Source organism: Eriocheir sinensis, chromosome 2 (genome assembly GCF_024679095.1).
Source record: "Eriocheir sinensis breed Jianghai 21 chromosome 2, ASM2467909v1, whole genome shotgun sequence".
Classification (NCBI taxonomy): Eukaryota; Metazoa; Arthropoda; class Malacostraca; order Decapoda; family Varunidae; genus Eriocheir; species Eriocheir sinensis.
Window position 1 is genome coordinate 20,728,585 of NC_066510.1, and position 23,158 is coordinate 20,751,742.

The following is a 23,158-nucleotide window of genomic DNA, read 5'->3' on the forward strand; positions in this document are numbered from 1 at the left end:
TTCTTTATGGCCGATAAGCAGCGTTATCTTACGCAGGCAGGAAGTGTCGCCGTTCTATATACACGCCAAAGCCTAGGCCAGGCAGTGTGTACTGGCGCCTCACAATGGCAAGACTTCTCTCAACTTGCCTGTTGCCGTCCCTCCTAGTTCTGGTACGTCACATTTCTCTTCCTCCCACCCGCGTGTCCACACGGCTGGGGGATACACTAGATGTGTACGTGCTTGTTAATATATGTGTTTTATTAAACCGAGTTTAAATATTTTTACTTCTTAATTTTGTTTTTATCAGTAAAGTCATGTGGAGAACGAATTGTTATAATTGTGTGCGAGACTTTGGAGACAGGACCCTACGCGTGTAGTTCGCCTCCTGTTTATCACTCACAGTGTGTTTGTGTGTTTATTTTTTTTTTGTGTGTGACATTTCTTTAACGAGGTACTAATGAAAGTCCAGGAGTGTTGAAGGTTTTCTGAATCTCTTAATGTTGGTACGAGTACAATGCAAGTGGAGAGCTTGGTTTTAGATAACTCAGAGGATTGGTTTTCCCGATTAACTATTATGTCTCCGTTGCAGAGCACCAGCATCACTCTGGGACACGCCAAGCCACACACTTCCCAAGAGGATGAGTTTGAGGCGTCACCTGACTCCCTCAAACGCTTCTTGCACAGCGCGGGCCTAGCAGAAGCAGAGGGCATGGTCGTGATGGGGGACATGCTGGTGCCCCGGAATCTCTACCAGTTGCACTTTAATTCCTCTTACGTCGCCCTTCGCAAAGGCATCATTGACAACCTCTTATGGCCCAGTGAGGGAGGAGGCGGGCCTGTTATTCCCTACGAGTTTGCAGACGGTAAGGAGGCGATGGCTGGCTGGTTTTCTGAAAGAGGACAACCACAGGGATGCGAATTTGCCTGTTACACTCTCTGAGTTGTACCCACAGACACAAAATGCCACAAGTTACACGCATGTACCTCGTCTATAGATGACGTTAAATAACCCATCCTATATTTTCATACTGTCTAATAGGTAGCCTCAGTAGATGTTCTCTTCCCGTTTTCTAGAGAGATATCGAAGAGAGATTGAAGCCGGGCTGAGGCACTGGGAGCAACACACCTGTCTTACCTTCAGACCAAAGACAGGTACGTGACTTTGTGTGTGTGTGTGTGTGTGTGTGTGTGTGTGTGTGTGTGTGTGTGTGTGTGTGTGTGTGTGTGTGTTTATGTGTGTGTGTGTGTGTGTGTGTGTGTGTGTGTGTGTGTGTGTGTGTGTTTACGTGTGTGTGTACGAGAGAGAGAGAGAGAGAGAGAGAGAGAGAGAGAGAGAATGCACAGGATAATCTCTGGTTTTATGTGAACGAGCGGAAAAATGCGTAATTCGGAAAAGGAGTTGATGTGCAAGAACTACCAACGACTCTTTCCTCTTGCAGACGTTGACACAAACTGGCTCACGTTTATCCACGGCAATGGGTGCTGGTCTTACATAGGGAGACAAGTGAATGGTCAAAGTGTCTCTATCGGCACAGGCTGTCAATCGGTAAGAGGCAGGACGAGTATATATAATAAGTAACAAGAAAGTAACAGTTGTGAAAAAGATAAGTCGATCAATGTTACTCTTAGCTCTGTGATTTGGTAGCCTCTCTCCACGCGGCATGTCCCTCTCCGGCTCCCAATCCCTCCCATCCCTTCATCCTTCTCCCACCACATGTGACGCTGCATTACACACTCATTACAGTGCATCGACTTGCCCTTTTGTTTTTTTTTCCTTCCCGTGACTATCTCGCTCCTTTGCTCAGCTCGGGACGGTGGTCCACGAGGTGGGACACGCCATCGGCCTCTTCCACGAGCAGATGAGGTCTGATCGTGACGACTACGTGGTCATCAACTGGAAGAACATCCCCAGCGAGTATGAAAGTAACTTTGCTAAGTTAACAGAGTTCGAAAACAGCCGCAGCGTGCCCTACGACTACACGTCCATCATGCACTACGGGGGAAGGGTGAGTCTGAGGCTTCCTCGATATGCTAACTCTCTTACTGTTTTTATTTTGAGTACTATGGCTTTACCCTACGGAAGAAGGGAGCATGGCAACACCTGCCGCAGCGGGAGTAAGCCACTCTCGGGGAAATATATACAGGGGGTAACAGGGAGCACGAACGTACTCCTACCTGTGTCCTCACAAGCCGTTTTCTCTTCGTGTCGCAAACAACTACAGCGAGTATGCATGTTCCATAAAGTCAGTTTTCTCCCTATCCATAAAACATGCCCATGAAAACATGCGCCACGTCCTCCATTATTTTTAAAATTGAATCAAATTTTCTAACATTGCCTCGGAGTTCTCATCTGAAGGGCGGGTCACAAACATCCCCATGGCAAACCCCAGCTCTAGGGATGACCGAAGAAGTGTCCTGACAGCTTGTCCAACTGTTTCTTTGTCATGATCGATAACTGGAGGGAGTTGAGATGGGAAGGGAGGATGCACGGAGATTCGCTCGGTGGGGGAGACCGTCGGGAGTGGAGGCGGCGGGTGAGTGAAGCAACGCAAATCCTGATGTATTCTCACGGTTAGTTAGTTAGTTGTTCATTTCAATCGATTACTTTCTTGCTTCTGAAAAGACTCTGACGGACGAGTTTGCGGTGAGGGTTAAGTGGTGGAGGTAAGTGAGGTAAAGGTAAGGTAAGGAGGTACGGGGGATCGTCGCGCATTATTCTTTATTTATCAATCTGTTTTTTATGTTTCGGCCTTTGGCGCTGGTAGGCTGTCTTGGTGGTGCCTGATTGTCGGCCCCAGCCCGTTATGGCGCAGGCAAGTGTTTATAGTGGCGCTATCTTGCTTGACTCATGCTGCCCCTGGAGCTCATCTTTGAGCCTTTCTTTAGAGAGAAAATCTAGAGTCTGTATTGATAGGTGGTCTTCAGGACAGCATGTGGAAGTCTTAGGCCACTCGGCGGTGATTGAAGAATCACAGCTTTGGTGGCGGGCAAGACCCGGACCCACGTCTTCCTGGACGCAATGCAGACACGCTAACCACTCCGCCACCACCTCCCTTAATATATATTCGGTCATCCATCGACGCATTCGAGTAGGATTTTCTCTACTGATGGATGGGACGAGATTAGCACAACAGCCATTTTCATTTCACACCCTCATCAACAACACCTTCCACTTCTTCCTTCCTCCCCCCCCACATTTCCTTTCCTTTCCTTTCTCTCTGCAGGATTTCAGCAGCAACGGCCGGGCCACCATCTCCGCCAAGGATCCAGAGCACCAAGGACTCTTGGACCGCTCAAAGGGGCTCTCTCACCGCGACAAACACCTGGTCAACATCATGTACAGGTGTATCGGTGAGTGAGTGAGTGTGTGTGTGTGTGTGTGTGTGTGTTATGGTACACATTGTATGAATGACTTTTAATATTTCTCTCCAGACAGGTGGCAAGCAGCGTGTGGGTCAGCGGTAACCTGTGAAGGGGAAGGCTACGTGGGGCGGGACTGTACCTGTGTGTGCCCACCTGGCCGAGACGGAGACAGGTGTGAGGTGATCACAGGAGACTATTACGGTGAGTAGCATCTCTTTATTTTCTCTCTCTCATTTGAAACCTAAGGATCCCTTATTCTCCTATCGTGGTGCCCTGTGGTGCAGGGGTGAACACACTCGACGCACAATCGAGGGATCCAGACGTAGTGGACCGAGAAACGAAACACAAGCTGCGTGTGCGTGGGAAATGGCGTCGTTAATCTTCTCTTCCCGCCATTTTCATCCTTACCAGACCAATCTAAAATCCAGTACAACATATTTGATCCTTCCTCTCAAATGCCTTCGTTTAATCCCCATTGACTAATAGTAAAAAAGTCACAACCCTCGGTGCAAGATCTGTCTATTCCGGTCAACTATATGCTTGGATCCTCCCAAAAGTTGCACATCAGATACTATAGCCTATTATCCTCTGTTACTTCGCATTTATGCGTCGATGCTTTACCTGTAATCCCATCCACACCTGCAGCCTGACCACTCTTCCATATACTTGCCGACATTGTTTTTTTTCTTCTTAGATTTCTTATTATTCGTCTAACTATAATTTACTGTGGTAACGACAATTCAAGGTAATAATACTGTTTCGCTTTTAGCGTGCTGAAGCAAACATAGTGATGGTGGACTTAGCGGGGGGGGGAGGGGGGGGGGGAGGTAGGTTTTGGCTTCATTGTCAGCGCACAGGCCGTATAGTTTGTCTACGATCCCAGACGATACACCAAGTCCGATCCCCGGGCGAAGTAGGCAACACTTGCTATGTTGTCTACCAGTCCTCAAGAGCGGGTGCAAACCGGGTGTTGTGGCCTGTACCCTGGGGAGGTGACTCCCTCCCACACGCCCTTCATCAAGGGGCTCGTCAGAGGCGACATGGCGTAGGGAGGGTTGGCTTTCAGGCGACGGACCTAATTCGCAGTGGACATGGAAGTGCTGTGATACTGAGAGGTTCAAATGCACTCTTCAAAGAGGCCATGTTGAGCAATGCTAATTTCTATATTCTTCCCTGACGCAGCCGACTCCCTCCCAGCCTGCAGCAGAACCATCACCACGGAAACCAACTTCACGTCGCCGAATTACCCTGGGAAGATCCCGTCAGGTTAGCATTTTCTGCCCTATATCTTCACTGTTTATCGTGGACACTGTTACTTTCGATTCGTTTTGAGTTCTCGTATTTGTTGTTGTCATAATATTTATCATATTCAGATATGAGTAATATGTTGCCATTAGCTTATCTTCATTCTTCTGTATTTGATTATTTTTTAAACTTATAAACCAACACGAACAATTACTCGCTTCACTACTCCACGCCACCCACACAACGGTAGCTCTAACGCATTGGTTCAAACGGAAGGAAGGCTGTTACTGATAGGCCTTCCCGGGCAGGTACTTGGTGCGTGTACAAGGTGGAGGCTCCCGACGGCCAGGTGCCCGAGGTTATTTTCCACTCGTTCAGCCTCCGCTCCACAAGCCGGTGCAATGACTTTCTGGAGGTGCGGGACGTGAACATACACGACGGAGAGGTGTAAGTAGATCATTGGTGATGTATATGTAAGAAAATGAAAACATATGAACATTATAGTAGGCAAGAGGCCGGTCGACTTAGTCTGGGCTGCTCCTGGAAACCTAACACCGCCTATCGTCCCTTTGTCTAACCTTTCCTTGAATATATGTGTCGAATTGCCACTCACCCCACGCACGCCCATATTCTTCGTCTCCATTTGCAGCACAATCCCACTGGAGAACAGAAAAATTTGAGTTCGCATTCCACGGCCTTATTGAAAGCGAAAAAAAAAAAAAAGCTATGAAGAATCAGGTTCACCAGAGCACTACCTCTGAAATTGATGAAAATGATGGTGAAGATGACGATGACGATGATCTTTTCAGGTTCTGCGGCATCAATATCAAAGAAGGACAGAGCTTCGTGGGCGCTTCCGGGCACCTGTACCTGTACCTGGACGTCTTCACAACCTCATCTCGGGGCTTCCAGGCCGAGGTTGTGTTTCAAGACGCCAGTAACCCACCCGAGCCCAAGAACGGAGGTGTGAGTGGCCTAACACCCTCCATCTTAGCGGTGTTGGTGGCCTTCCTGGTGGCTCAGGTGTTTGAAAGGGTCTAGCCACGCAGGTAATGCAAACCCGGTGGCAGCAGGGAAGCATTAGACAAACTTAGTTCTTTAAATTACTCACGCTGCATCTTTTCTATTCTGATCTGATTCTTTAACTTCTCATGTGTAAAATTAGGGACTGGAAACTATCTTTAGGAGTTATTTTGGAAGGCTCAGTTCTTCTTAATAAATAACGGGAGACACGAGAACAAGATAAGGGAGACAAAGTAAACCATTCTTCATGTTAGAACGTGTGTGGAATTTACGCTTCGGTGTTGACGCATTTCTTGAAAACAATAATACTTGCTCCCGGCGTGGTGTCGTCAGACATCCCGTATCATGAGACATCCCATCCTAAATACATACATGAATTTTGTCCTGAAATACTCGTCGTCGTTGACTTTCACACTATTAATGATTCAATTTCAATAACCTGTTCGCAAGAAAATTCACGGATGCAATCATGCCTTTATGATTATATTAAAGTTATTTGTTCTAAATTTCAGTCTATTACTGTCTACCTTACTGTATTAATGTAGCTAGAAGAATCTGAGTTCAAACTCTTACGATGGCACAGCTCAAGGCTTTTCTCAGGAGTCCGGGAAGAGCCATTGCCGATGTTATGGCGGAGGTTATCTTGCCTTCACGCTGTAACGAGAAGTGGAGCAGAGAAAAGTGAAGGAGTGGCGTTACTGTGTGAAACCCGGGACACCTGTACTGAGTGTGTGTGTGTGTGTGTGTGTGTGTGTGTGTGTGTATACATACATATATATATATATATATATATATATATATATATATATATATATATATATATATATATATATATATATATATATATATATCTGGGTAGGCGGTGGCTGAGTGGATAGCATGATGGCGCCGCGTCAAAGACGACGCAGGTTCGCGCCCCGCCCGGTACCACAAGCCGGCATTTTTCAGTCACCGCCGAGTGGCTAAATTCTACCCGCATGCTGTCCAGAAGACCACCTATCAACCCGGACACTAGATTATCTCTCTAAAAGAGAGGGTCGACCATGAGCTCCAGGGGGCTGCATGAGCCAAGGAAGATGGTGCCACTATATAAAGGCTTGCTTGCGCCACAACGGGCTGGGGCCGATCATCAGGCCGTACCAAGAAAGATTACCGGCGCCACAGGTGTGACGTAATATATATATATATATATATATATATATACATATATATATATATATATATATATATATATATATATATATATATATATATATATATATATATATATATATATATATATATATATATGCCTCTTTTATGTGGAAAAATAAGTGTGGTCTCCATTAATGATTTTCCCCCAGAGTGCCATGCCGCACCCCTCCGTGTTTCTACCTCTTGTTCCGTCACACATGAGCATGTGGGTTTCTAGGCTTGTTGAGTGTGTGGCTAATTGGAGGGATGGGAGGCGGTGGCTGAGTGCTTAGCGTGCGGGAGCGGCGTCCAGAAGGTCCCGGTTTTGCGATTTTTCAGTCACCGCCGAGTGTCCTAAAAATACGCACATGCTGTCCTGAAGACCACCCATCAACCCGGACTCTAGATTCTCGCTTTAAAAAGAGGATCAAAGATGATCTCCGGAGGACAGCATGAGCCTAACAAGGTGGCGCCACTATAAACACTTGCTTGCGCCACAACGTGTTAGGGCATGGCCGTCTAAGCCGACCATCAGGCCCAACCAATAAAGCCTACCGCCGCCACAGGCAGAACGTAAAAAAAAAGAAAAAGAAATGTAGGAGGGCGACGGAGAGGAAAGGGGAGAGGAGATAAAGGGGGGAGTAGGGAGGAGTACAGAAAGTAAGGAGTGCAGGAAAGGAGAGGTCTCCACGCAACTCATTACTTACTAAAGGACCAGAAGGAAAGGCTAATACGTCAGGGGCTCGTAATATTAAAGGGACAAATCAGTGTACAAATCATGTAAATACAATGACGCCGTGATTGCAGGAAGCCTCCACGCGACAGATTCATTACTTATACCAGGAAATAGTATAGTTATGAGAACCATTAATATCCAAATCCTTTACTTAAAGAAAATATAGAATGGAAGAGTGATTGAGGGAAGCTTCCATGCAACACTCATAACTTCGACGAGGTAATGAATGCAAGTAAATCGTGCTTGTAATTGTTACGGTACAGTCAATATTCACACTCGTATTATCAAACGTTTGAGCTGTTGTTACGAACGTTTTGAAGGCCAGAGAGGAGCTACGTCGGGTTGTTATGATCATTTGTCCCGTTTACAACGCGGGAGCCTTCCAAAACTACCTCCAACTGGCAACTTCTGCGAGAGCCTTTTGAAATAGACAGATTAAGCCGTCGAAGAGTTTGATAACATGGAACTCAAATCCTTCATTTATAAATGGTAAAGAATAAAATCGTGATCCGTTTCGCCATATACTACCTCGGCCTCATTCATCCTCATTCCAGCTCTGCCTTGATATCTCCTCCCTTCGTAAGATCATATCAGGGTGCTCGGCGTGGCGGGAGGCGAGACAACTGACAAAGGGAGCGGAGCGTGCGGCCTCCAGCAAGACACTGGAAGCGCATTTCGAGTCCCATTGTGTGCGGGTCGCGACGGTGGGGTGCGGGAGGACACGTCGGGTCTGACACAATGCAGGAATGTGCGGAGATTCCCAGCCTTAAGTGTGATGAGTGAATGGTAACTGAGAGCATTGGGTGGTTTGAGGTAAGTAAAGCTAGGAGCAGCGAGTAGCGGGCTTTTTTTATTATTGTTTCCTTTTTTTGTGCCCTTGAGCTTTCTCCTTTGTTGTAAAAAAAAAATATTCAGTACGCCAGATACTTGTTTAGTTTATTAAGCAAATCAATCCAAAGCTACCCGATCGAATACTTGATTAAAATTCGATCTTTTAACCCAATCTAACTAAACTATGCTTATATAATCTGTTCTTACGTAACCAAATCAATAGACAGTCCAACCAGCTATCCCTATCGCCTAGGATTTTTACGAGGAGCTGCACTGCATTAACATTCCTGCGGCATCGAAGGGGAACATCACGACTTACCTCTCCTTCAGCTACACACACACTGCTCGTGAACCGCCGCCGCTGATTCAGAGCTCTTCAGGAGACACGTTTGGCCAACCATCCAATTAGGGTTATCGCCACCTTTTAATGTAAACGTCAAACCGCCGCTTCCAGGTTCCTGCCTCCGCCGCCCCTTCTCCACCGGCATCGCTGTGTACTTTTATCTGCCAATTTGTTCGGTTTTCACCTGTCCACCTTTTAGCTCCAAAACGGCCATTTTCGCGGTGGGATTACTTTTCCACCTGTCCAACATCCCACCGCCCATTTGTCTACCTGTCCGGCTGATTAAAGAAATGAATCCATCACTATAATTAGGCATGCAAATGATGGGGTACACGGGGCAGGGAAAGGTAATGAGGTGCAGCATAAGGAGAAGCAAGAAGAGAACAACAGGTAACATTGGACAGTACGAGTTTCTTGTTTATACTCGCCACATCTGTCATTCCACTTAATTAAAAGGATGACGCTAGAGATGAGAAACTAATATTATTCAAATGGACATGTACAACACCTTAGAAACACACTGAAGAACCCATTTTCACCGCAGGCAAGCAAAGAAGTAAATCAGAAGGAAAGAAAGAAACAAAGAAAGAATGAAGAAATAAAAGTAGAAGAAGGAGAATGAAAAGAAGAAGAAGAAGAACTCTCTCTCTCTCTCTCTCTCTCTCTCTCTCTCTCTCTCTCTCTCTCTCTCTCTCTCTCTCTCTCTCTCTCTCTCTCTCTCTCTCGCGGCGTAGAGGGGGCGTGAGCATGAGCAGAGTTGTGTAAATGAGCGTGAACGAGTGCGAGGAGGGCGTGTGTGGCGAGGAGGATGGGGGGCGTGGAGCGGGTGAGAAGTCTCGGTGGGGCGTGTGGGGTGAAGGGGTGGAGGCGTGTGGGGTGATGGGGTGGAGGCGTCTGGGGCACTTCTGAGTCGACGTGAGAGTGGGAGTAATGTGGCGTCCTGAGTGTTCGCGGGGATTAGCGCGGCGGCGGTTGGAGGGCAGCAGCAGGGAAGTTGATGCGGTGTTTTTTGGCGAGTGTTTTGGGTTGGTTTGGGATGGGTTGTGAAGAAGGTAGGGTAGGGCAGGGCAGGGAGGGGCAGGGAGGGCAGGGTATGGCAGGACAGGGCAGGACAAAGCAGGGCAGGGCAGGGCAGGATAGGGCAGGGAGGACAGAGGAGGATAGGGCAGGGCAGGGCAGGATAGGGCAGGGAGGACAGAGGAGGATAGGGCAGGGCAGGGCAGGAGAGGGCAGGAGAGGACAAAACAGGGCAGGATAGGGCAGGGCAGGGCAGGGTAGGATAGGGTAGGATAGAGCAGGACAGGGGAGGGCAGGACAGGACAAAGCAGGGCAGGACATGACAGGGTAGGAAAGGGTAGGATAGAGGAGGGCAGGGCAGGGCAAAGCAGGGCAGGACAGGGAGGGGCAGGGAGGGCAGAGGAGGACAGGGTATGCGTTGTTTTGGGTTCTTGTTTCGCCACTCCATATTTCCCCCTTCGTCATCGGCTCTCCTTATCTTCCTTATCTATTTAATTTCTTCCGGTCCAATGTTTTCCCCCTCTCGCCGTTGCATGTGCTCCGGTAGATCCTTTCCTCTTCCTCAGTCAATCAATAAAAAGGGAACTCATCTACCTAAATGTTTCCTTTTTATTACTTTAATTTATGATGAACACGTTTATGATAACACGAAGATGCATTTTTCTGTATATCAAAACAAGGTGATAAGCGGTAGAGTTGAACCAGTGTATCCCCATTACGCAATCTTGTGGGTCGTTATACTTCTTGTGCTGGTGTCTGGTTGTGGTTGTGGTTATGATAGTAGAGGTGATGGTGGTTGTCATAGTGGTAGTGGTCATGGTGGTGGTAGTGGTCATGGTGGTGGTGGTGGTGGTGTGGTCTGACTGAGGTGGAAAGACTGCGATTGCCACATGAATGGTACGGGTAGATGGGTAATGACTAAGGGATGACAGTGACCCCCAAAAGAAGAAACCTTTAAAATGATAGCGAATATCCTATCTACGCGGTCATATCATTGAGCTTAAGTACCGTTTCGTATTCATTATTAAATTATAAATGGGAGATGAGGATATTCCACGGTTACGAAAACACGTGACTAAATAAATGCGCCGGCAGATTCTAAAATTTAAAAAAATGAATCTGTGCAAAAGTAAAAATAAATGAATTAACAGAGCCCGTAAAACTGTTGCTTCTGTTAAAGTGTAGAAAAGGGATTATCAATATTGTTCCAGAGCTGTCTCGACAGTCCCTTCTTGAAAGAAAAAATGATGTAAGAGAAAGTTTGAGAAAGAATATTCGGCGGTCTTCCATTGCTACACAGAACATCGATTTGCGACAGCACCCCATTATAGGCACACTTTAAGTTCTAACCCACACCTTCACACCCTTCCGTTAGACGACACGTCACTGGCAGCATGCGTAACTGATAATCGCCATGACTCACCCGTCACCTTGGATCCGCGGTGATTTAGCGATGGATATGGGCACACGGGTCACGTGGGTTCAGGTGCAGCTATTACCGTGTGGCTACTTAAGAGGATAAATAAAAGTCCTCGACTTTTCATATCAAGTGGGCCTTTCATTGCACGTCTTCACACCTCTATCAGCAGCTGTGAAAGTGGGAAAATATCGCAACATTAGAAGCTCAGGAGATGTGAAAACCAGAGACATAAATTAAACACACGATTATGGAAATAAAAATCTATAGATAGAAAAAAATATTGAAATCGAAGTAGGCGGGGCTACCTTGCCCGATCAAACAATTAATTATCAGACTAGCTTATCAGCGCCTGGCTCGGCAGTGGTGTTTCCAATATTACACTATTTCTCCAGAGTCAATAAATCATCGGCTTACCAGCCAGCTATGACTTCCAATCCTATGTGAAAAGAAAGGAAAATTGTGTGTGGTTATGATTCACGATATCAGGACAGGAGATTGTGTTTCGCTTCATTTCAGTCGGCTTCGGACACATGCAACAAACTCTTGGTACACAGCAATACACGTCTGACAGGGAATTCTTCATAGTCGCACACCATTCCATGATTATACTATGTAGCAACGCAAGTATACTCAGCCTATTTAATAAGTGGGGGAGTTGTTCAGTACTCTCCCTTGAGTCTCGAGTAGCGTAACATTCCCACAATGGTGAGGCAGAGAGTTGCATCACAGCTTTGTTCTTTATGGCCGATAAGCAGCGTTATCTTACGCAGGCAGGAAGTGTCGCCGTTCTATATACACGCCAAAGCCTAGGGCAGGTAGTGTGTACTGGCTCCTCACAATGGCAAGACTTCTCTCAACTTTCCTGTTGCGGTCCCTCCTAGTTCTGGTACGTCACACTTCTCTTCCTCCCACCCGCGTGTCCACACGGCTGGGGGATACACTAGATGTGTACGTGCTTGTTAATATATGTGTTTTATTAAACCGAGTTTAAATATTTTTACTTCTTAATTTTGTTTTTATCAGTAAAGTCTTGTGGAGAACGAATTATTATAACTGTGTGTGTGACTTTGGAGACAGGACCCTACGCGTGTAGTTCGCCTCCTGTTTATCACTCACAGTGTGTTTGTGTGTTTATTTTTTTTTTTTTTTGTGTGTGTGTGACATTTCTTTAACGAGGTACTAATGAAAGTCCAGGAGTGTTGAAGGTTTTCTGAATCTATTAATGTTGGTACGAGTACAATGCAAGTGGAGAGCTTGGTTTTAGATAACTCAGAGGATTGGTTTTCCCGATTAACTATTATGTCTCCGTTGCAGAGCACCAGCATCACTCTGGGACACGCCAAGCCACTCACTTCCCAAGAGGATGAATTTGAGGCGTCACCTGACTCCCTCAAACGCTTCTTGCACAGCGCGGGCCTAGCAGAAGCAGAGGGCATGGTCGTGATGGGGGACATGCTGGTGCCCCGGAATCTCTACCAGTTGCACTTTAATTCCTCTTACGTCGCCCCTCGCAAAGGCATCATTGACAACCTCTTATGGCCCAGTGAGGGAGGAGGCGGGCCTGTTATTCCCTACGAGTTTGCAGACGGTGAGGAGGCGATGGCTGGCTGGTGGGTGGGCGGGCGGGTTCTGAAAGAGGATAACCACAGGGATGCGAATTTGCCTGTTACACTCTCTGAGTTGTACCCACAGACACAAAATGCCACCAATTACACGCATGTACCTCGTCTATAGATGACGTTAAATAACCCATCCTTAATTTTCATACTGTCTAATAGGTAACCTCAATAGATGTTCTCTTCCCGTTTTCCAGAGAGATATCGAAGTGAGATTGAAGCCGGGCTGAGGCACTGGGAGCAACACACCTGTCTTACCTTCAGACCAAAGACAGGTACGTGACTCTGTGTGTGTGTGTGTGTGTGTGTGTGAGAGAGAGAGAGAGAGAGAGAGAGAGAGAGAGAGAGAGAGAGAGAGAGAGAGAGAGAGAGAGAGAGATAGAGAGAGAGAGAGAGAGAGAGAGAGAGAGAGAGAGAGAGAGAGAGAGAGAGAGAGAGAGAGAGAGAGAGAGAGAGAGAGAGAGAGAGAGAGAGAGAGAGAGAGAGAGAGAGAGAGAGAGAGAGAGAGAGAGAGAGAGAGAGAGAGAGAGAGAGAGAGAGAGAGAGAGAGAGAGAGAGAGAGAGAGAGAGAGAGAGAATGCAAAGGATAATCTCTGGTTTTGTGTGAACGAGGGGAAAAATGCGTAATTCGGAAAAGGAGTTGATGAGCAAGAACTACCAACGACTCTTTCCTCTTGCAGACGTTGACACAAACTGGCTCACGTTTATCCACGGCTATGGGTGCTGGTCTTACATAGGGAGACAAGTGAATGGTCAAAGTGTCTCTATCGGCACAGGCTGTCAATCGGTAAGAGGCAGGACGAGTATATATAATAAGTAACAAGAAAGTAATAGTTGTGAAAAAGATAAGTCGATCAATGTTACTCTTAGCTCTATGATTTGGTAGCCCCTCTCCACGCGGCATGTCCCTCTCCGGCTCCCAATCCCTCCCATCCCTTCATCCTTCTCCCACCACATGTGACGCTGCATTACACACTCATTACAGTACATCGACTTGCCCTTGTGTTTTTTTTCCTTCCCGTGACTATCTCGCTCCTTTGCTCAGCTCGGGACGGTGGTCCACGAGGTGGGCCACGCCATCGGCCTCTTCCACGAGCAGATGAGGTCTGATCGTGACGACTACGTGGTCATCAACTGGAAGAACATCCCCAGCGAGTATGAAAGTAACTTTGCTAAGTCAACAAAGTTCGAAAACAACCGCAGCGTGCCCTACGACTACACGTCCATCATGCACTACGGGGGAAGGGTGAGTCTGAGGCTTCCTCGATATGCTAACTCTCTTACTTTCTTTATATTGAGTACTATGGCAGTACCCTGCGGAAGAAGGGAGCAAGGCAACACCTGCCGCAGCGGGAGTAAGCCACTCTCGCTGAAATATATACAGGGGGTAACAGGGAGCACTAACGTACTCCTACCTGTGTCCTCACAAGCCGTTTTCTCTTCGTGTCGCAAACAACTACAGCGAGTATGCATGTTCCATAAAGTCAGTTTTCTCCCTATCCATAAAACATGCCCATGAAAACATGCGCCACGTCCTCCATTATCTTTAAAATTGAATCAAATTTTCTAACATTGCCTCGGAGTTCCTATCTGAAGGGCGGGTCACAAACATCCCCATGGCAAACCCCAGCTCTAGGGATGACCGAAGAAGTGTCCTGACAGCTTGTCCAACTGTTTCTTTGTCATGATCGATAACTGGAGGGAGTTGAGATGGGAAGGGAGGATGCACGGAGATTCGCTCGGTGGGGGAGACCGTCGGGAGTGGAGGCGGCGGGTGAGTGAAGCAACGCAAATCCTGATGTATTCTCACGGTTAGTTAGTTAGTTGTTCATTTCAATCGATTACTTTCTTGCTTCTGAAAAGACTCTGACGGACGAGTTTGCGGTGAGGGTTAAGTGGTGGAGGTAGGTGAGGTAAGGGTAAGGTAAGGAGGTACGGGGGATCGTCGCGCATTATTCTTTATTTATCAATCTGTTTTTTATGTTTCGGCCTTTGGCGCTGGTAGGCTGTCTTGGTGGTGCCTGATTGTCGGCCCCAGCCCATTATGGCGCAGGCAAGTGTTTATAGTGGCACTATCTTGCTTGACTCATGCTGCCCCTGGAGCTCATCTTTGAGCCTTTCTTTAGAGAGAAAATCTAGAGTCTGTATTGATAGGTGGTCTTCAGGACAGCATGTGGAAGTCTTAGGCCACTCGGCGGTGATTGAAGAATCACAGCTTTGTTGGCGGGCAAGACCCGGACCCACGTCTTCCTGGACGCAATGCAGACACGCTAACCACTCCGCCACCACTTCCCCTAATATATATTCGGTTATCCATCGATGCAGTCGAGCAGGATTTTCTCTACTGATGGATGGGACGAGAGTTAGCACAACAGCCATTTTCATTTCACACCCTAATCAACAACATGTCCCTTCCACTTCTTCCTTCCTCCCCCCCCACATATCATTTCCTTTCCTTTCTCTCTGCAGGATTTCAGCAGCAGCGGCCGGGCCACCGTCGCCGCCAAGGATCCAGAGCACCAGGGACTCTTGGACCGGTCACAGGAGCTTTCTCACCGCGACAAACACCTGGTCAACATCATGTACAGGTGTATCGGTGAGTGAGTGAGTGTGTGTGTGTGTGTGTGTGTGTGTGTGTGTGTGTGTGTGTGTGTGTGTGTGTGTTATGGTACACATTGTATGAATGACTTTTAATATTTCTCTCCAGACAGGTGGCAAGCAGCGTGTGGGTCAGCGGTAACCTGTGAAGGGGAAGGCTACGTGGGGCGGGACTGTACCTGTGTGTGCCCACCTGGCCGAGACGGAGACAGGTGTGAGGTGATCACAGGAGACTATTACGGTGAGTAGCATCTCTTTATTTTCTCTCTCTCAAATGAAACCTAAGGATCCCTTATTCTCCTATCGTGGTGCTCTGTGGTGCAGGGGTGAACACACTCGATGCACAATCGAGGGATCCAGACGTAGCGGACCGAGAAACGAAACACAAGCTGCGTGTGCGTGGGAAATGACGTCGTTAATCTTCTCTTTCCGCCATTTTCATCCTTACCAGACCAATCTAAAATCCAGTACAACATATTTGATCCTTCCTCTCAAATGCCTTCATTTGATCCCCATTGATTTAACTAATAGTAAAAAAGTCACAACCCTCGGTGCAAGATCTGTCTATTCCGGTCAACTATATGCTTGGATCCTCCCAAAAGTTGCACATCAGATACTATAGCTTATTATCCTCTGTTACTTCGCATTTATGCGTCGATGCTTTACCTGTAATCCCATCCACACCTGCAGCCTGACCACTCTTCCATATACTTGCCGACATTGTTTTTTTTTCTTAGATTTCTTATTATTCGTCTAACTATAATTTACTGTGGTAACGACAATTCAAGGTAATACCACTGTTTCGCTTTTAGCGTGCTGAAAAGAAAAACAAAAAACAGTGATGGTGCACTTAACAGGGGTTGGTGGGTAGGTATTGGCATCATTGTCAGCGCACAGGCCGTATATTTTGTCTATGATCCCAGATGATACACCAAGTTCGATCCCCGGGCGAAGTAATAACACTTGCTAAGCTGTCTATCAGTCCTCAAGAGCGGGTGCAAGCCGGGTGTTGTGGCCAGTACCCTGGGGAGGTGACTCCCTCCCACATGCCCTTCATCAAGGGGCTCGTCAGAGGCGCCATGGCGTAGGGATGGTTGACTTTCAGGCGACGGACCTAATTCGCAGTGGATATGGAAGTGCTGTGATACTGAGAGGTTCAAATGCACTCCTCAAAGAGGCCATGTTGAGCAATGCTAATTTCAATATTCTTCCCTGACGCAGCCGACTCCCTCCCAGCCTGCAGCAGAACCATCACCACGGAAACCAACTTCACGTCGCCGAATTACCCTGGGAAGATTCCATTAGGTCAGCATCTTCTGTCCTTTATCTTCACCTTTTATCGTGGACACAATTACTTTCAATTCGTTTTGAGTATTTGTTCATGTATTAATATTTATCATATTTAGAAATGAGTGACGTGTTACCAATAGCTTATCTATATTTTTCTGTCTTTGATTATTCTTTATATTCATCAACCCACACCTATAAATACTCGCTTCATTACTCCACGCCACTCACACAATGGTATCACTAACGCATTGGTTCAAACGGAGGGATGGCTGTCACTGATCGGTCTTCCCGGGCAGATGCTTGGTGCGTGTACAAGGTGGAGGCTCCCGACGGCCAGGTGCCCGAGGTCATTTTCCACTCGTTCAGCTTCCACTCCTCCTCAAACTGGTGTTGGGACTTTCTGGATGTGCGGGACACCGACATGCACGACGGAGAGGTGTAAGTATATCACAGGTGATATATGTGTAAGAAAATGAAAACACATGAACATTAGAAGTCGACAAGAGACCGATCGACTTATTCGTCCCTGAATATATTTGTATTGGCACTCACCACACGCACGCCTATATTCTTTGTTTCCTTTTACAACACCATCCCACTAGAGAGTAGAGAAATTTGAGTTCGCATTCCACGACCTTACTGAAAGCGAAGAAAGACTATGAAGAATCAAGTTCACCTGAGCACTACCTCGGATATTGATGAAAATGATGGTGAAGATGACGATGACGATGATCTTTTTTAGGTTCTGCGGGAGCGGCATCAAAGAAGGGCAGAGCTTCGTGGGTGCCTCCAGGCACCTTTACCTGTACCTGGACGTCTCCACAACCTCGTCCCAGGGCTTCCAGGCCGAGGTTGTGTTTCACGACGCCAGTAACCCACCCGAGCCCAAGAAGGGAGGTGTGAGTGGCCTAACACCCTCCATCGTAGCGGTGTTGGTGGCCTTCCTGGTGGCTCAGGTGTTTGAAAGGTTCTAGCCACGCAGGTAATGCAAGGAAGGGTAACCCGGTGGCGGCAGGGAAGCATTTAGGACAAACTCTAGTTCTTTAATTGCTCACGCTGCATCTATACTATTCTATTCTGGTTCTCCTCTGTTTCTTTAATTTCTCACGTTGAAATTTAGAGACTGGAAACTGTACCTTAAGGAGTTATTGTGGAACTCTCAGTCCCTCTCAATACATGATGGGAAGCACCAGAACGAAAAAAGGGGCGGGAATTCAAGTATTCTAAGTTTTATGTCAAGGATGGAATTTACTCTTCGGTGTTTGAGTCGTCTCTTGAAAAACAATACTATTTGCTTCCACCACACTCTGACCCAAAATTAAAAGTCATTGGATTCATATACCTTGTAAAACAACTCCATGACACTAGAAACCTTGCATGAAGCTTTGTTGTAGGACTGAGTGCTGAAACAAACTTATTTATTTACCTATTTTCATTAAAAACAGGTTTTATGTCTACCTCAGTTTATATATATATATATATATATATATATATATATATATATATATATATATATATATATATATATATATATATATATATATATATATATATATATATATATATATATATATATATATATATATATATATATATATATATATATATATATATATATATATATATATATATATATATATATATATATATATATATATATATATATATATATATATATATATATATATATATATATATATATATATATATATATATATATATATATATATATATATATATATATATATATATATATATATATATATATATATATATATATATTCATGCAAAATGTATTTTTTGGAATTATATTCATTATTACGATTATATTCAATTTGCGGAATTTACTTTTCCTGTTTCTGAATGTTACTCGCATCAGCCGTGTGGGTGGCGCCAGGCAGGTTGTCCTGAAATACTTGATGATTTAATCTTATTAACGTGCTTTTCAAGAAAATACGCGGAATCGATCATGTCCTTTATCACAATACTTCAGTTATTTATTTAGAATTTCAGTCTATTACTGTCCACCTTATTATATTTGAGTGCCTGGAAGAATCTGAATTGAAACTCCTACGAAGGCAAAGCTCAAGGCTTTTCTCTGGCGTTTGGGAAGAGCCATTGCCAATGTTTTGGCGGTGATTATCTTGCCTTTACGCTATAACGGGGAGGCGGTGGCTGAGTGGTTAGCGTGTGGGCCCCGCGTTCGCCGCGTCTTAGACGACGTGGGTTCGAATCCGCCGCTACCACCTGGGATTTTTCAGTAACCGCCGAGTGGCCTAAGACTACCCACATGCTGTCCTGAAGACCACCTGTCAACCAGGACTAGAAGAACTGTCAAAGTGAATCAGGAATGAGCTCCGGGGGGGCAGCATGAGCCAAGAAAAGATGGCGCCACTATACTTGCCTGTGCCACAGCGTGCTGGGGCCGCCCATCAGGCCCTACCAGTAGAGTCTACCGGCGCCACAGGCGAAAACGTTAAAAAAACCCAAGTGAAACAGAGAAAAGGGAAGAAGTCTTCCTCAAACTATATTTAGCATTAGTTAGACCTCATCTTGACTATGCGGTTCAGTTCTGGTCACCTTACTATAGAATGGATATCAAAATGTTAGAATCGGTGCAGAGGAGGATGACTAAGATGATTCAGGGGTTGAGAAACTTGCCATACGAGGAAAGACTCAAACAGTTAAACTTGCATTCTCTAGGAAGGCGAAGGGTGCGTGGAGACATGATCGAGGTTTATAAATGGATGAAGGGCTTTAATAAGGGAGACATTCATAAGGTTTTGTTGGTAAGAGAACCGGGTAGGACACGAAGTAATGGGTTTAAACTGGATAAATTCAGATTCAACAGGGACATAGGCAAAAATTGGTTTATTAACAGGGTGGTGGATGAGTGGAATAGGCTTAGCAGTCATGTGGTGAGTGCCAATACAATTGTCACATTAAAAAATAGACTAGATAAATTCATGGACAGCGATATTAGGTGGGGTTAGATACACGGGAGCTTAGGGTCAAAGGAGCTGCCTCGTACAGGCCTACCGGCCTCTTGTAGACTCCTGCGTTCTTATGTTCTTATGTACCTCTTAAAGTCCGCCGCCATGTTGCCTCTCTTTCTGTCTTCTATCAATATTTTGATGCTGACTGCTCTTCTGAACATGCTAACTGCATACCTCCCCTCCTTCCGCGGCCCCGCTGCACACGACTTTCTACTCATGCTCATCCCTATACTGTCCAAACCCCTTATGCAAGAGTTAACCGGCATCTTCATTCTTTCATCCCTTACACTGGTAAACTCTGGAACAGCCTTCCTTCGTCTATATTTCCTCATGCGTTTGACTTGAATTCTTTCAAGAGGAGTGTATCAAGACACCTCTCCTCCCGAAACTGACCTCTCTTTTGGCCGCTCATTACTTTTGTTTCTGTAGGAACAGCGATTATCGGGCTTTTTTTTAACTTTTTTTTTTGTTGCCCTTGAGCTGTTTCTATGGCGGTAAAAAAAAAAAAGGTTTCCCTCCACAGTACCATGCCTCCCTAAATTTTTTTCGCCTCTTGTTCCGTCACTTGCATGATAATGTGCGTTTGCAGGCTTGCTGTATGTGGCTAAGTGGAGGGATGGAACAAGCGGAGGAGGGGACGGAGAGGGGAGGGGAGGACGGGAAAGGAGATAAAGGGGGAGGGTGAGGAGTGCGGGGGAAGTAATTTCAAGATTGGGAACTGGATAAACTTGGCGGCAAGAATTACGTAGACGGAGTAATTCCCCTCCATGGCCGCGGGCACGGACAGGGACGGACGGATATGGAATAAGTTTGGTTGTGGCGGAGGAAAGCGCGACGGAGTGAAAGGGAAAAGAAAAACAAAAATAACAAAAATAAGCTAAAAGGAAGAAAGGAAGGGAGAGGTGAAAATATTGTGTGTGTTTTATGCAGTGTGGTGGCAGAGGGAAAGTTTTGTGGGACGGGTCTGTGATCGAGAAAAATAATAAAAACAGTAATGAAAGGCCGGTTGGTGGCGGGGAAGGAAATTCTCAGACCCGTGTTTATGGCAATCTGCTAAAAGGTGTGTGTGTGTGTGTGTGTGTGTGTGTGTGTGTGTGTGTGTGTGTGTGTGTGTGTGTGTGTGTGCGTGTGCGTGTGTGTGTATGTGTGTGTGTTTAATGCTTGTTTTCTTACCCTTTGATAATATTTTCTCTCCATTTTCTCCGCTTTCAGATTTCTTCAATTTCGATCTGAGGAAAAAAAATAACAAAAACGTAAATGAATTAAAAACAGGGACCATGAGGTATTTTAAACCTACTTTAAGCCTCATACTAAAGGACATATTGAACCTTACGCTGCCTTCATCACGACTATAGTAGAGAGGATCGGGGGAATAATGAACCGGCTTAAAACCAGCGGCGAGGGCTCAGCAGCAAAAACATGGGGAACATTAACAATTATCAAAGCTTTTTTTTTGTCTCGCTACCTTCTTCACATCACATTCCTTTCTTTCCTTCCAACCTTCCTTCTTTTCTTTGTTTTTTTGTGTACTTGTTTGTTTGTTTGTTTGTTTTTGTTTGATTGTTTTCGTTTTTTTCTATTTTTTATTCTTTGTTTCTCTTTTCCTTCCTTTCTCTCTTTTCCTTTCTTTCTCCCTCCTCCTCCTCCTCCTCCTCCTCCTCCTCCTCCTCTTCCTCCTCCTCCTCCTATTGCTATTTACGTCTCCTTACGAGTAATAACGGTTATGATAATTATGGCGCCGTAAAAGAAGAAAAAAAAACATGACGGAAATATTGATGTTTGGAATGACTGCTAATTCTAATTGTTCCCTACTAAAAGAAGGGAAGGGAAACGCCGTAAAAAAGAATGGGCAGGGGAGAGGGATAAACGAGCCCGTGAGTCATGGTAAAGGTGGAGGGTAGCGGAAGGAGAACACTACAACTATCATGATAAAAATAATATCTTTTAGAACGAATAGCTTTCACATTTCCGCTCAATAATGGCATATAAGAAAGGCTTGAGTGAAGTGAATAACATAATACCTTAATATGACAGAGAGATCCCATAATGCATCCCAAACTCTGTCCATTAATAATATGCGTTACCACACGATCCTTCACTAAAACATAATTGCAGGTTGAATTAATATTAACAATTAGATATTTGGTCATAGAGAATTCTGGGTTTATCCTAATTACGATATAACATTTTTCTTTATTGCTTTAGAATCGGGGAAAAGAATATCTATTATACACATTGTTAATACATCGTCCATTATGGATATTAAGTGCAACAAAATGGGGAATAAAACTCTACGGGGAAATTACGATAAAGTCAACATGAGAGCGAGAGAATAATAAGAAAATGCAATGTCTCTTCATCCCTTTTTCTTCCAAGTTTTCATTTCTCGCTACATTCTTTACCACCTTCACCGTGTCAATCTTTTCCGTTCTTCCTTCACTTCTTCCTTCAAATACACTTTACGACGTTCATCACCACCACCTTTTTTTTTTCCTCCTCTTCTTTCCAACATCTTTTTTCAGCCACTTTTACCATCATAACCGCCGCTACGTTTGCCTCTTCCGTTTTTTGTTACTTTTAAAACCAACACCTGCAGTACCAAAACAGCGTCCTCTTCTTTCTTTTTCTTCTCTTTCTCTTTTAAATGTTATCTCCACTACTACTACGGATTCCTTTTTTCACTTTTCTTTCTCCCTTATAAGCTATTTTTATCACAAATCTCTCTCTCTCTCTCTCTCTCTCTCTCTCTCTCTCTCTCTCTCTCTCTCTCTCTCTCTCTCTCTCTCTCTCCATACTCACAAAACAAAGAAAAATATAAAAACCGGTCACGAGTTGCAGAATCTCGTATCCCAGTGGCAGCAAAAATGACGTAAAGACGATTACAGTTAATGAAGAAGATCCTCCTCCTCCTCCCCCTCCCCCTCCTCCTCCTCCACCTCTTGTTGTACTCTTTTCCTCTTAAGAATATCAGCTCTACCATTATCCTTCCTTTTCTACCATATTCCTTCCTTTTCACCTTTCCTACCCCCAAAAAACTACTACTAAAAGCAACACCACAACTTTTTATTCTTATTTTCTTCATTTTTTGCTCTTTACCACTATCACTACCAGCACCACCACTACATTCTTTTCTTTTCCCTCCCTCTTCCTCTCTCCTATCTCTAACACCACCATCACCAGACCCACCAGTCTCACCAGCACGACCACCACGACCCCCAACCTCCCCCCTCGCACCTCAGATTCCTCCCCAGGGCGTAGGACAGATGGGGTTGGTCGCATTCAGACACCACGAGTTTGTTTTTCAGCCTCAGCCACGCTTCCCCCTTCATCCCAGGTGCTCGGAGTGGCCCAACCCAACCCTTGCTCTGTTTTTCATCTTCCTTAGTCAGTATTGCACTCTCTCTCTCTCTCTCTCTCTCTCTCTCTCTCTCTCTCTCTCTCTCTCTCTCTCTCTCTCTCGGTGACCATTTTACACTAAGCACATGTATATTTGAAACCTTAACCTAACATTCTTTACGCCGAGAC

General features: G+C 45.5%; 1 protein-coding gene across 4 annotated transcripts; it reads left to right on the top strand.

Annotated features, from left to right (window-relative positions):
- The first annotated feature begins 9 nt into the window (after positions 1-9).
- Positions 10-18,094, top strand: LOC127001323 (blastula protease 10-like). 4 transcript variants are annotated; one of them, XM_050865830.1, is made up of 11 exons: positions 10-152; positions 572-845; positions 1,057-1,134; positions 1,422-1,528; positions 1,788-1,988; positions 3,207-3,333; positions 3,415-3,546; positions 4,528-4,611; positions 4,899-5,037; positions 5,400-5,613; positions 17,594-18,094. In XM_050865830.1, exons 1-11 carry the CDS (start codon positions 105-107, stop codon positions 17,609-17,611), a joined length of 1,422 nt encoding a protein of 473 aa, XP_050721787.1. In that variant the 5' UTR covers positions 10-104; the 3' UTR covers positions 17,612-18,094. The 4 variants fall into 4 exon arrangements, with proteins under 4 accessions (XP_050721787.1, XP_050721778.1, XP_050721770.1 ...); XM_050865821.1 differs by having other exon boundaries at positions 5,400-5,554; positions 17,535-18,094; XM_050865813.1 differs by lacking the exons at positions 572-845; positions 1,057-1,134; positions 1,422-1,528; ... (4 more) ...; positions 4,899-5,037; positions 5,400-5,613 and adding exons at positions 12,448-12,721; positions 12,947-13,024; positions 13,430-13,536; ... (3 more) ...; positions 16,569-16,652; positions 16,934-17,075 and having other exon boundaries at positions 63-152; positions 17,380-18,094.
- Positions 18,095-23,158: the final 5,064 nt, after the last annotated feature.

Excerpts from the sequence above, each read along its gene's own strand:
- LOC127001323 (XM_050865813.1), top strand. The coding sequence starts at position 105 with ATGGCAAGACTTCTCTCAACTTGCCTGTTGCCGTCCCTCCTAGTTCTG. Across the intron at positions 13,025-13,429 it reads TACCTTCAGACCAAAGACAG|ACGTTGACACAAACTGGCTC; the intron begins GTACGTGACTCT and ends TTCCTCTTGCAG. Across the intron at positions 13,996-15,218 it reads TCATGCACTACGGGGGAAGG|GATTTCAGCAGCAGCGGCCG; the intron begins GTGAGTCTGAGG and ends TTCTCTCTGCAG.